Genomic DNA, 13,558 nt, shown 5'->3' with positions numbered 1-13,558 from the left:
ATCAGATTTGTTCATTTGTATTAATGACATCGTTAAATGGATAGATACGTAGAAAAGGATAAAATGTGTCAAACAGGCAGATTTTATAGGTCTAACATTTGAACATGAGGAAGTCTTTGAACCAAGCTCATTTTCATAGATGCACATAAAAGACGTCACAAAAATATGGTAGCACGTTCATGTTGGGTTCCGCGACTAGCTCATGACGTGAAGTCTGCCCTTTTTACTCATATCAGCAATATTTGCGTGTAACAAATAGGCCAGTTGCCTTTTGAATATGTCTAAGTTATATACTAATAGTTCAAAGTTTTCTGCAACTGTTAGATTAAGCATTTCCAGCTGGCCAAAAAGGGCTATTATCCCACATCTTCGGGGAGAGATGGGGGTGCCGATGGCCCGCTCGTCTAAGGCGTTGCAATTTGCTGTGCAGAGTTGCGTCCCTTGGGCACGCCAGAAACCTATGATTGTGATCTCGAATCCCAGTCCCCCCTTTATGTTTCTAGGATTGTCAGCACCATACCCGTGCTCGTGGGTTTCACCGAAGTGGTAAACGTCTGATACCTGCATCAGTTCGGGCTCTCCTCCCACACTATGCTGACACGCCGTGATATGACAGGAATACTGTTTAATCAATTAATCACTTTATTTCTCAAAAAGAACCCCCCACGGTGGTACAGGAGCAATAGTTTTGGAAGATGATGCAAATTTGTATTTAACAAGATGTCGGTTATACTGCACAAACATTTGGCGACATCTAAACATTTTGCTTGACACACTCAGACTCAAAGGTTTTTGTCTATTATGCATATGAATTTTTGCAGGTTTTTTATTTTTTTACAATTCTGGTACACAGCAATATTTTTGTATTTTATGATATTAGAAAACTGCGTATATTTATTTGAGAAAAATTTGGATATGAATTCATGGAAAGCTTCACATTTAAACAGGTAGTGGAATTCATCGGTGTTAGCTGCGACATACACAGTTTACCATATCCTTAATTCTCTATCCATACCAAGCCAACGGCCAACCTTGACAGGTAGATTATGCTTACACGTTCTAAATTTGTATAGATAGGAGAAGAAAGTTTTCGAATGACGGGATATCTTTTAAGTATTGATAATAATACCGTTTTGAATTTTTCTCGACGTCAGATCTCCAATTTTGATAAAACTGATCTTTTAAAGTCCTTCCACCTGAGCAATTAGCAACTGGCTAAAACGCTTAGTGGGTCATAAAATACATTGGATAGACCAATAAATTAAATATTTGCCTGGTATTTCTTATCCAGATATTTTATTGATTATCAGATAAAAGGTGCAAATGAGCCAACTTAGGGATAAGTTGCGATAAATTCGGTGCAGGTCCGGGTTTACTAAGTTTATGCCAGAAACAAACTACCAGTCTAGCTGCATAAATCGATAAGGGTACCTACCTAGTTTTCCAGACCCTTGAAGATCCGGGGTAGAATAGGTCTTCAGCAACCCATGCTTGCCGTAAAAGGCGACTATGCTTGTCATAAGAGACGACTAACCGGAAAGGGTGGTCAGGCTCGCTGACTTGGTTGATACATGTCATCAGTCCCAATTGCGTGGATCGGTGATCATGATGTCTGGTCCAGACTCGATTATTTACAGCCCGCCGTCATATAGCTGGAATATTGCGGAGTGCGGCGTTAAACAACAAACAAACAACCAAACCTAGTTCTCCATAAAGCCATAAAATTTGGGGCTGCATTCCTAAGACCACAGGGGGCACTGGTGGCCCAGTCGTGTAAAGCGCCGCGATTCGCTGTGCAGAGTTGCGTCCCTTGGGCACACCAGAAACCTATGATTGTGGGTACGAATCCCGGTTCGCCCCGTTTGTTTCTAGGTTTGTCAGCAACATACGCGTGCTCGTGGGTTTCACCGAAGTGGTAAACGTCTGAGACCTGCATCACCTCGGGCTTTCCTCCCACATTAAGCTGACACGCCGCAATATGACTAGAATACTGTTAAAAGCGGCGTTAAGCCCAACTCACCCTAAGACCACAATCTAGTTTAAGGAATGTTGAATGAATCTTTTCAATTATGGTCACATTTTCGTAAACCCATATTTCACAGCCATAAAAAAAATATTGGTGATATCATTACATCAAAGGCCCTATGTTCAAAGCGTCGTTAAACCAAATTCATTCCCTCACTTCTCATTTTTTGGAGATCGGAGGAAAACGGTAGAGTGTTTAGGAACGGAGGTAGAGGCAGAGGCCAAGACATTCGAACACTCCTTCTAAGGAAGTGATGTATGGATAATCTTTTGAATACGAGAAACCGCCAAAAAGAAACTGAAGTATTAAGTTCGAGAACCTACACTCTCGAATCTGTAAATTGTACCGTACGGACATCGGGTTTTCACAAACGGATCAAGCTATTACTATTTTTACTATTTTTACTTTGACTTTATTACTGTATGTGAATTTATTTCGGTCTATAATAGTGATATGTGCCAAACGAAACAAATTCATACGTTTAGTCTTTCAAGACCCAGCGCATATTATTCACGTCTTCGTGTATATGCGTAATCACAAGGCTCTGTCAGCTTTAGATTCAAATCCTTTTTCAAAGATTGCTATTTACACACAATTCGAGTTTGAAGATTAAATCCCTTTTTTTCTTGTAACTCTGTTATCATCCAAAAGTAAATCTTTCCTCGATTACCCCACAGTGGCGCAGCGCCACCTGCCGCCCCTGACCTGCTCCGCCCATGTATGTATTGTCTACGCCTACAGGTAATCTACACTGCTGAAATATCAGGAGGTCAATACATGACTGGGATTCCCAAGCAGTGATCTATCTGTCTAAGTTCAATATCAGTAACCTTATCTGATGTATTGCCAATATACTTTTCCGAATAGGCTCAAAACACAACCCTTTGTGTAAGTAGAGCTTTGAGAGTATTACGGGATAAAAGTGAAGTGCTGTTATCAAGAACTGATGATATATTTTTCCTACAGTTGTATTAACAAATCCCTGATAAATTGTTATCTTTATATTGTCAGGGTGGCATTAAGATTATTGCACAGTTATACCCCATGGGATTGCTGTTGTTAAACCTCGGATATATCGTGAACCCGTGGGAATTCTGGAGGTGGTATCCAGCATCCAGGCTTGTCATAAAAGCTGACTAAAGAGAATTTGATGGTTAGGTTCAGTGACCTTACTTGTCATTGCTTTGTTTGTTTGTTTCTTGTTCAACGCCGCACTCAGCAATTTTTCAGCTATATGACGGCGGTCTATAAAATAATCGAGTATGGACCAGACAATCCAGTGATTGACATCATGAGCATCGATCCACGCAATTGGGATCGATGACATGTATCAACCAAGTCAGCGAGCCTGACCACCCGATCCCGTTTGTCGCCTTTTACGACAAGCATAGTCACCTTTTACGGCAAGCATGGATTGCTGAAGACCAATTCTACCCCGGAATCTTCACGGGTCTACTTGTCATTGCAGCGATCGTTGCTCATGATGTCCCGGGCGGCTTAAACAGCATTCCCACACTCACATTAGGAGATCAACATCTTATTTTTATATACACAAAAAGGAAGATTACACACAGAGTGTCCCATCATTACGTAGCCTCAATCTTAAAAGTAATTCCACATAGTGCTTGTTATTGTTATTACAATATTCTGCTTGTATTAATTGATCTGTCGTCCAAGGAAAGTCATAAGTCACCACTTTTATCAAGAAAAAGACATTCATACATACTAATGGAAATGAATAAGAGAAAACTGTGTTCAGACACAGTAAAATTATATGCTATCATGGGTTCCACGCCTTGGAAACAATGCACACAAACACATCTCAACATTTGATTCTGACATGTGTTTAATTTGTATGCGCGCTATTTCAAATGTAATGAAAGAGAAGCTAATTTTCTTATATTTTTTATTGTTCCCTTATTCGTTTCCATCAATAAATGAAGAAAAGAAGGACAGAAAGGTGTTCATGATTACTTTCTTTATGGGATCAATGTAAACGTTGCAACATGATTGTGTGTATCTTGCAGTGCATGGTGTTGCGAGCGGCTCTTGGCGACTTCGAGGCTGCCCAGATCTATGGCTCACTACAAGGTGGCTCATCGTCCAGCTCACAGGTCAGCAAGAAACAGTTCTTCCTCCCGGACATACGGGCATTTGCTCTCGTTGCCTTGGAGATAATTGGATACGTGTGCAAAAAGAGAGAGGATGAAAAACAGCCATTCAGAAAAACCCGAAGTGAGATCGTGATAAGCTCCCAGAAAAGTGGCAATCCAAAATCCCGTGAATCTGTACAAGACCTGGCACATAAATCCCGTAGTTTAGACGAACGAGCTATTCTAGGAGAAACTGGATTAAATAATATTCCTCCATTTGGTTCTCTAGTAAATGTGAAAGAAGTCGATCCACACCCCAACGTTCCGGAGGAACAAGATGCATGGGCACAACCTGTGACGTCTGTAAGGATTACAGGTAAACTTAAGGATGCGGGGCAGTCTGAGCATGATCACCTTAGTCGACATGCCACTGATGATGGACGCTGGCTGAAGGGGAGTGTTCCTTGTAAGTCCCCTAAAGGGTATGCCCGGGAGACACCCACGCCAGTGTTCAGGGCGGAACCTCCACTATATGAACATGATTATGAGGAGATAGAAGAAATCACGGAACAAATCCAAAGAGATCAAATTGTCATTCAGCAAATCCGTTACCCACGAAAAGATGACAATAGGTCAGATGAAAGGTCCTGGCGAGATTATCCGAGCGGTGCGCATTATTCGGTACCTGCAGATGTAAGTAATCCTCGTTTCATTGACCAGACTCAGAAACCTAATTTACCCAATAGGAACGCAGTAGGAGGAGGAGGCGTGTTTTTCAGGTCAGACCCGCTCCGGTATTCAGCCTCCTCTGTCAGTACCTTGGAGGACATTGAGGAGCACCTCCCGGAGGTGACTGAGGGAGGCGAACATGTTGCTGCCACCTTGAAGGATCTATGGCTCAAAAAGGAAGCAGATAAGAAGGAACGGTTACTGACGTCCTACAATGAGAGAATGAAAAAGGAGTTGAAAGATGTGTTTTCCAGGAGGAACAGAAAGAGGAAAGACCAGGGCGTGTCCAGAGAGGCAGTGCAGGAAATCTCGCGACCTTTGTCAGCACGGAGTTACCACGACAATGGCACAACTGTTGTTCCATTCAGTGGAGGTGAAAAGGAGACACATTTTGGTGATAGTAGACAGAAAAGACCACAAACTGCTCGACCCGCTCAACGGCAGATGTCTGAAGGATCGGGTAAGCCTGTGCCTCGGCGTCCTGCACCTCCACCACCACCACGGCCTGTTACAGCAGCAGCCACGACTCGTCCTCAAACACCGAGTCACGGAATAAAGAAAGCACAGGCTAGAACAAAACTTAAAAGAGTATTGGGGCAGAAGCAAAGCTCTGTTTTAACCAATGCCAACTTAAACAATACTCGGGGTCAGGGTGCATCTATTGTTGAAATGAAGTACGCATCAGTGAAAAAGATTCCCCAAATAAAAGACTCCTTCAAAGGTTCAGAGGCTGATATGGATTGTGAACGCCTGCCACCTCCGCGTCCACAAACTGTTCATCCCAAACCTCCTAAAGTTGGGCATTTTTCCAGTTTCAGCAGCAATGATAGTTTAGGCAGCAGTTTCTATAAGCACTCTCCCAGGAAGGCAGACGTGTCCCTTACCAGCGGAGAGCTCACGTCCCTGTCCTCTCAGGCAGAGACAACTCTACCTGAGCACGACGTGGAGGACGTCATTGAACTTCCTCCAACGTACGAGACTAAAGGTGCACAAAAGGGGGGAAAGATTATTGATAGTGGCTTTGACAGTGCATCTATTGCAAGCGAGAATTCTTGCGATGTTTCCATGGTTGACGAAAGGTCCTGTTCCTGTCCATCTGGAAGCTACACGACTGATACGTGTAGCTGCCAGTGTTCCATCACACCAACATCAGGCATGCATACCAAACCACTGTATGACAGACGGACATCATGGAGTAAAACCGATTCGTTTTCATCTTATGACTCTACAGACCTGGATCAAAAGCTTGAGAGACTCCGTAATGGAGATGTGCGTCCTTCAAAGGATGTGATTGGTCCAGATGAACAGTACCCTATGATGGCTGCCAAGCCTAAGATTGCTCATCCAACACAGTGCAGTCCACACCAAAACAGGAAACATCTTGGTAAAGTTGTGACAAAGACCCAGCGCACGAGGAGACATGATTTCGGCTCGGCGAGCAAACGCTACAAGGAACTCCGAAAGAAGGGCATTCCTCTGAGAGTGTCTGTTGTATCCAGTGCATCATCCCAGGATGTGTCTGATGCCACAGATTGGGACTCATACATGGAATCTACAGCTGAGGTCATTGAAGAGGAGGACGACAGTGTTGTTGATGATAATGATGATGCAATTTTCAATGCTCTTGACTCGCAAGGGGTCTTTGAACCCTCAGACACTGATTCCTCAATGGGTGTGAGACCTCTGCACCACACGAGACCCGTGGCAGTGGTACATGGAACCAAAAGACCTCGCGATACAGACAATAGAACCAATGCAATGATCCTAGAAGATATTATCCGCGAACTACCTGATGAAATAACTGGGGCTTCTTCAATGGATGATGAAACACAGTCTTTCCTGCATCACTCTGAACCTAAAGCTGAATTCAAAGATGAGGAGGAGATTGTGGACATGGCTATAGAGATTCCGTATAAGCCATCGTCAGTAGTGGATGCGGAGTTAGTTATTGACAGACTCTTCACAAAGAGGAATACGCTGAAACACAAGGGAAGCCTTCAGGATGTGATGGACCCTATTCTAGGATTTGATGAGAATCTTATCAGAGAGTTAGCGAGCCCCACGTCTTCCTCTGGTAGGCAGACGGACCTCCCTGTACAGATGTTGAAGGGAGTGACTAAGACCCATGTGCAGGCGTGTAAGGAACTGTCCAGTAAGGTTCCACTGGTGCCCTTCTCGGAATTGTTTCCTGCTACTAATGGTCAGTTCAGGGTACTCAGGTCAAGACTAGAGCAGGTGGGAAACTTTGGGACAATTGGGAAGCAGGTGAGTCCACTCTACATACCTCAAACATGGCTTATCACATAGTGACAACTTACCAAGTTAAATACAGTTACAACTTTTATGTCAAGTTATTCTAATTCCACAGTCCCTTTGGTAGATATAGGGAGATCTGCGCTGGAGGCCAGACTTTGTGGTCCATAGAACAGGTTGTGTTCAATATTTGTTATGGTTTGTTTGTTGCTTAACGACGCACTCAGCAATATTCCAGCTATGTGATGGCGATCTGTAAATAATCGAGTCTGGACCAGGCAATCCAGTGATTGATATCATGAGCATCGATCCACGCAATTGGGATACGATGACATGCATCAACCAAGTGAACGATCCCGTTTGTCGCCCAATACGACAAGCACAGTCGCCTTTTACGGCAAAAATGGGTTATGGAGCGCAGATAGTCCGGATATACATAAGACGCATTTTTTCTGGTTGTGGTTTTGATGTTGGTATCCATGCCCCCACGTGCACGTTGCGCTCTACATCCCTGGTGAGCCTGAAGGGGTAGCCTAGTGGTTAACGTTTTCACTCGTCACGCCGGAGGTCCGGGTTCGCTTCCCCCCATTTACTCTCTGACTATTTAATACGAAATATGTCTTCTTTATTAACTGGTTATGTATCAGAAATATGTCTGTGTCAGGTGTATATGAATGAGTGGGTGAGTATGGTTTTATGCCGCTGTTAGCAATATTCTAGCAATATCATGGCGGGGGACACCACAAGTGGGCTTCACACATTGTATCCATGTCGGGAATCGATCCCGGGTCTTCGGCGTGACGAGCGAACGCTTTAACCACTAGGCTATCCGACCGCCCTCGGGTGTATATTAAGCATTATCCTTACAATACATATTTTACATGTAACTGTCTGTTTCAGCTGTTGGACTGTGTCCAGCTGTGTTGGGTGAGTGACAGTCCGCCCTCGGCGTCCGAGCTGGTCAGTAGACTACTGGACACAGTCACGGAGACTGAACTCTGAACTAACACGATGTCTTAGGCACCTGAGTTCAGCCCGCTTCTACAAGACCATCTTAGCGCCAGTACTGCCGCAACTATTGATGTCAAATATGGCTGACGATCGTCTTGGTGCCAACACCTCTGTGCACGGGTCCCTGGGCCCGGTTCCACAAAGCGATATAAGTTGATCGTAGCTCCCATACTTTAACGAAGGCTTACGATCATCTTAGCGCTAAGATGGCTTTGTGGAACGGGTCCCCCGTCAGTAGATTACAGGACAGCGAGACGAAGACTCTGAATCTCACACCGCAACAGTTCCCGTCATTATTACAAATGTGATCATGTCGACTGTATATTCATCATGGTAGTTCATTCACAGATGTACATAAACATGTATTTTGATTACACCATATGCTGTGAATGTTATTGTAATAAGGGGTTATGTTTGACTCTGTGTCGCCTAGCCTTGGACCAAAACCACTATAAGTATTATGTTCAAAACACCATTTAATGGTTACAGGATGAAGTCTTTGATGTGAAGTTTGACGTTGGTGTAACTAGAATGCGTGATACATCACAGTTTGAGAGCTGATTACCCTAGTGTGACAGATCCTTACTTACAATACCAAGTAGTTGTTAGATGAATGACTGTTCTCCACTTTTCATATATTCATGGAAAGTTTCACCAAACTGCGGATTTATATACCTCATCATATTCATTTCACATTTGTTATTAAGGCGCCCTGAAACTAAATATAGACAAATCGCAACATTCTCTTTGTGGCAAAACGTTTCTAAACATCAGTCTTTGCAAGTAAGATCGTATAGCATCATTGAAGTGTCCCTTACAAATTAAACCCTTGTGAATTTACAAATTAGCTGTTATATGTAGTTAAAACCAATAAAACCTGGCAATACGTGGATGGCCTACGACTGATCAAATTAGGTCCAAAGTTTATATTTTGTACTAGTTGCTGTAACTTGTTTCTAAACTTTACTACCAAAGCCTCTATAGGAGAAGCAATGATAGGCACATACATAGCAGGACTGGCTTGAATTTGTTTTTAAATACATACCATTCTTCCTCCAGAATGAAGAATGAGCACCAAGAAATGATGTTTTGTACTGACAGACATCCCCTTCAATACAGATCTGAACTTCGTTAATCGATGCCTAATAACTCTGCAGTCAAATTAAGAGGCGCGTGCGTGGCTGCTTAAACTAGTCCGGACATATGCCGGTTTCATAGTGCTACTCCACCGAGATTCCATGCTGGTAGTTTAACATGAATACCCCTCCCAGACACAGTATACTAGACTCCGAGCCGACCAATCCTTGTAATGCCTAGCGCCAGGCACGGTAACAACATGTACCATCTTTTAACGTGTTTTGATATGACGCTGCCAGGGGATCAAACCTCCGACCTGTGTATCATATTGTTTCCATCGTATTTTTGAAATTGAAACTGTCCCTGATGGGGCTGCTTGTATGTCTGAAACTTGTACCCTGAACCCAGAGAAGAACTGAACCCCGGTCTTCAGCCAGAGGAGCCAACGCTTTAGCCACTAAGCTACCCGATCCCATTCACGATTGAAAAGTGCAGAATCAGATTTCAACAGGTATGCGCCACTTCCACCATATAACCTTTATGGGCATTGTGTTGGTTATGATTGACTTGACTTCCACATTTACGTTTGTAGTACAGTTAATGATATATTTATCTTAAAACTAAACACATACAAAGCTTTAGGAGTTTCTATGGGATAATACATTTTGTCTGTATTTAAAGTTCAAACTACCCATTATGTTTAGCGCATCCATTACTCTCAACGTTTTTACTATATTCACATTGTATGTATAATCACAATATGCAATTGTACCTTTTTAGCAGCCTAAGAAATTCAGGTCTTTTAGGACTAGCACTAGTCCTCTCTGGACTAGCGGAAACTTACTTTCTCTAGTCCTCAGAATGTGTAGCTAGTCCTGCTTGAACCAGACAAAAATGTTTAATATGTTTACATTTTCTGTCACTTGTATTCAGTTTATTGCAAACTTGAAGCATTGAGAACTGGTTCAGAATTGTTGTCCTAGTTTATGAGGACCACCATCATTGGATTTATACTTGTCCTCATCACAATTTAGTTGTCATAGGCTAGCGGACTAGCTGGAATTTCGAAGGCTGCATGGATTATTTTGTTATATACTTTCTGTACCGTCCAGATCTACCCTGTGGTATTATTGTTAGATATGTGATTTTATACACATCTATGTACTTTATTTATGTATATACCCCTTATTAAAATAGCTATACATTCATTGGCCATTGATGTTTCAATAGTCTCAGGACAATCTTCCAGGATCAAGCGCGTTGACCCCTGCATCCATACAACACGTACCATAGAAAATCTTGTCTGTCAGATCTAAGTGATATTAGTCACAACTGAAATAGGAAAAAGTAAAATCTCAAAAGAAATGGCCATATGGGGTTACCTATTTAAGCATGTACAGCACCTTGGCTTAAAGACCAGGTGAATAAACATAGACTCATGGTGTGTTGTGACTTTGCGGTTCTTCTTCAGCAGTTGAAAGGTATAAGGAATGGATGAGTTGGATTTAACTTCACATCCAGTAGTATTTCATTTATATTTGTCTGCTTAATGTGGGAGGAGAGCCAAAAGTGATGCAGGTCCTGGACCGTTACCACTTTGGTGACACCCACAACCATGTTGTTGTTGGTGGTTTGTTGTTTAACGCCCCACTCAGCAATATTCCAGCTATATGAAGGCAGTCTGTAAAGTATCTATCTGGACCAGACAATCCAGTGACTGACAACATGAGCATCGATCCACACAATTGGGATCAATCACATGCATCAACCAAGTCAGCGAGCCTGACCACCCAATCCCATTAGTCGCCTCTTACGACAAGCATAATCGCCTTTTACGGCTAGCATGGGTTGCTGAAGACCTGTTCTACCCCGGATCTTCAGGGGCCCCCACAACCATGACCCAAATGAGTAACCAAGGCTAATCTGGGATACAAACCTTGATAAATGTTCCTTGCAGTTGTGTGTTTGTGGTTGAAATCCACACTGTCACTATTCCAGCTATATGACAGCAGCCTGTAAAGTATCAAGCCTGGATAACACAAACCAGTGATTGACATTATGAGCAGCGTCCAAAATCGTCAGGATATCATGAAGAGCCATCAACCAAGTTGACGATACCGACCTGTCCAATGTGTTCACTTCGAATGACAACCAATGAAGTAGGCAGGACCTGACCTGGGTTCCCTAGGGTTTGTTTGTTATTGAACACCAACAAATGAATTAGTGGAAACTTGTTCCTTCAAAATTCATTAACATAAATAAAACAAACAAAATAACAAATGAGTCATGATTTGTTTGTTTGTTTGTTGTTTAATACCGCACTCAGCAATATTCCAGCTATATGACGGCGGTCTGTAAATAATCCAGTCTGGACCATACAATCCAGTGATTGACATCATGAGCATCTATTCACGTAATTGTGATACGATGACATGCATCACCAAAGCCACCGAGCCTGACCATCCAATCCCGTTAGACCCCTCTTACGACAAGCATGGGTTCCTGAAGACCTATTCTACGCCGGACCTTCACAGGTCAAATGAGTTGTGAAAGAAATACAGAAACTGTGAACTGATTGAAGATAGTTTACTGTCCACTCTCACACTCCACTCTGAACTATGTACAATCCACACACAGTGCACAGCTACTATGTCGGTACTTCAGATGGTTAGGATCAACACAATAGACAAACCTACATAACAAGATATCAACCAGCTAGCCAGACACAGACCACAGCAATTAATTGCAGACAGCATGGATTATTGCTTTTATGTACAAAAACAGAAAATCACGTTCTGTCTACAACAATGGAAATTAACACAAGGACCCATGACAAGTGGATTTAACAAAGGGCAAATGAAATAAAGTAAGCCACTAGCACCATTTGCTAACAGTTCATAAATTATTGACTAATCAATTTTGAGCAAAATACTTCATCAAATACATAGCAAATAGAAAGTCATAGATGTTGTCACAGTTTCACCCAAAAGTAAAGGCTAGTACAAGTTCTTTACAAGGAGTCCCCATGATTTGTGATGGCATAGTGTTAATTCCCACTGCTTGACTGCAAGGCCTGGTCCTGAATATCATCATCACCTCCAACACAGTGGCAGCACTATTCAGCATTACAATAAACAAATAACTGACAGAGACATCATAGACAAACAATCTCATGATGCCGTAAGGATTTTATGTGACATGTTCAAATGAAAAATCTGATACTGATACTGGAGCTAGTCTTATTAAACACCTTCACAGGTTCAGAAGGTACAAACAAGGTTGATTAATAAAAACATGAGGGAATTAGTCATTCTTTTCCGTCCTGCAGTTGTGTTAAGACTGGAGATACTGAAATACAGGATCACAATGGGATAGTGCTAAGAGGGCTTTACCTCTACCCACTGATTCCATTTTCACCGATTCCATAGACACTCAATGTTAGAAATGGTAAGAAATAGCATGCAGCATGATACCATACCTAGGTTCTGGTGATTGCAAGCGCTTGGGACATAATTCAAGACATAATACCATATCACCAATTCAGATCCATGATCTAGGTCCAGTAAGATAATACACAGATCAGTACATACATTCTTAAAAGTATTAAGTCACACTTCTTAATAAAACATTTAGTCAAATAATGTATAAAAAATTCTCAATAATTGAAAGGTATATCCTAAAAGCATTTATGTAATTTAATGTTAAAATAAATAGACACAAGAAAACATGATCAAAATTGTTACAAACCAAATGGGCATGTTCTCTGAGATCACATGACAAGTTGGCCCAAATATTCATGACCAGAGAAACACCTCTAGTCGAGAAAAATATTGACAGGCTTCTCTAGAATTCATTTGTCACTTGTGCTAAGTATCAAACTCCTGTACAGAATATTGAATAAAACAAAGACTCTTGCAATCAGTCATGAATACACATAATCCTGGTGTTGGTATCTCCTGACCCTATTACTGTCCAGTCATTTGCCAGAAGTAATACACAGCCCTATGGAGAATATCACTGTATTCAATGAGTAGAATGTATAACGCTTTCAGCACTATTCCAGTGAGTGAGGTTTTACACCGCTTTTAGCAATATTCCAGCAATTCCAGCGGGGGACACCACAAATGGGCTTCACACATTGTACCCATGTCGGGAATCGGACCCGGGTCTTCGACGTGACAAGCGAGCGCCTTAACCACTAGGGTAACCGCCCGCCCGCACTATTCCAGCCATATCACGGCATGGTGACAACAGAAATAAGTTTCCCATTTTGCACCCACATGGGAAATCAAATCCACATCTTCAGTGCAACATACCAACATTTAACCAATAGGTTACCCCACCAACCCTATATATTTAGTAGGTATAC

At 42.2% G+C, this 13,558-nt stretch overlaps 1 protein-coding gene across 3 annotated transcripts in view; it reads left to right on the top strand.

The window, feature by feature from the left end:
• LOC124140967 overlaps positions 1-10,633 on the top strand; it is a 53,932-nt gene extending 43,299 nt beyond the window's left edge. For all 3 annotated transcript variants that reach the window (XM_046508815.2, XM_046508813.2, XM_046508814.2), the window contains exons 6-7: positions 4,054-7,113; positions 8,002-10,633. In XM_046508815.2, the coding sequence (XP_046364771.2) occupies positions 4,054-7,113; positions 8,002-8,103 (3,162 nt within the window). In that variant the 3' untranslated portion in view covers positions 8,104-10,633. The remainder of the gene's footprint in view (positions 1-4,053; positions 7,114-8,001) is intronic.
• Positions 10,634-13,558: the final 2,925 nt, after the last annotated feature.

The sequence above is a fragment of the Haliotis rufescens genome, unplaced genomic scaffold, assembly GCF_023055435.1.
Source record: "Haliotis rufescens isolate VD_foot unplaced genomic scaffold, xgHalRufe1.0.p SCAF_73, whole genome shotgun sequence".
Lineage (NCBI taxonomy): Eukaryota > Metazoa > Mollusca > Gastropoda > Lepetellida > Haliotidae > Haliotis > Haliotis rufescens.
The sequence above is the reverse complement of the archived record's forward strand: the minus strand, read 5'-3'. Positions and strand labels throughout refer to the sequence as shown.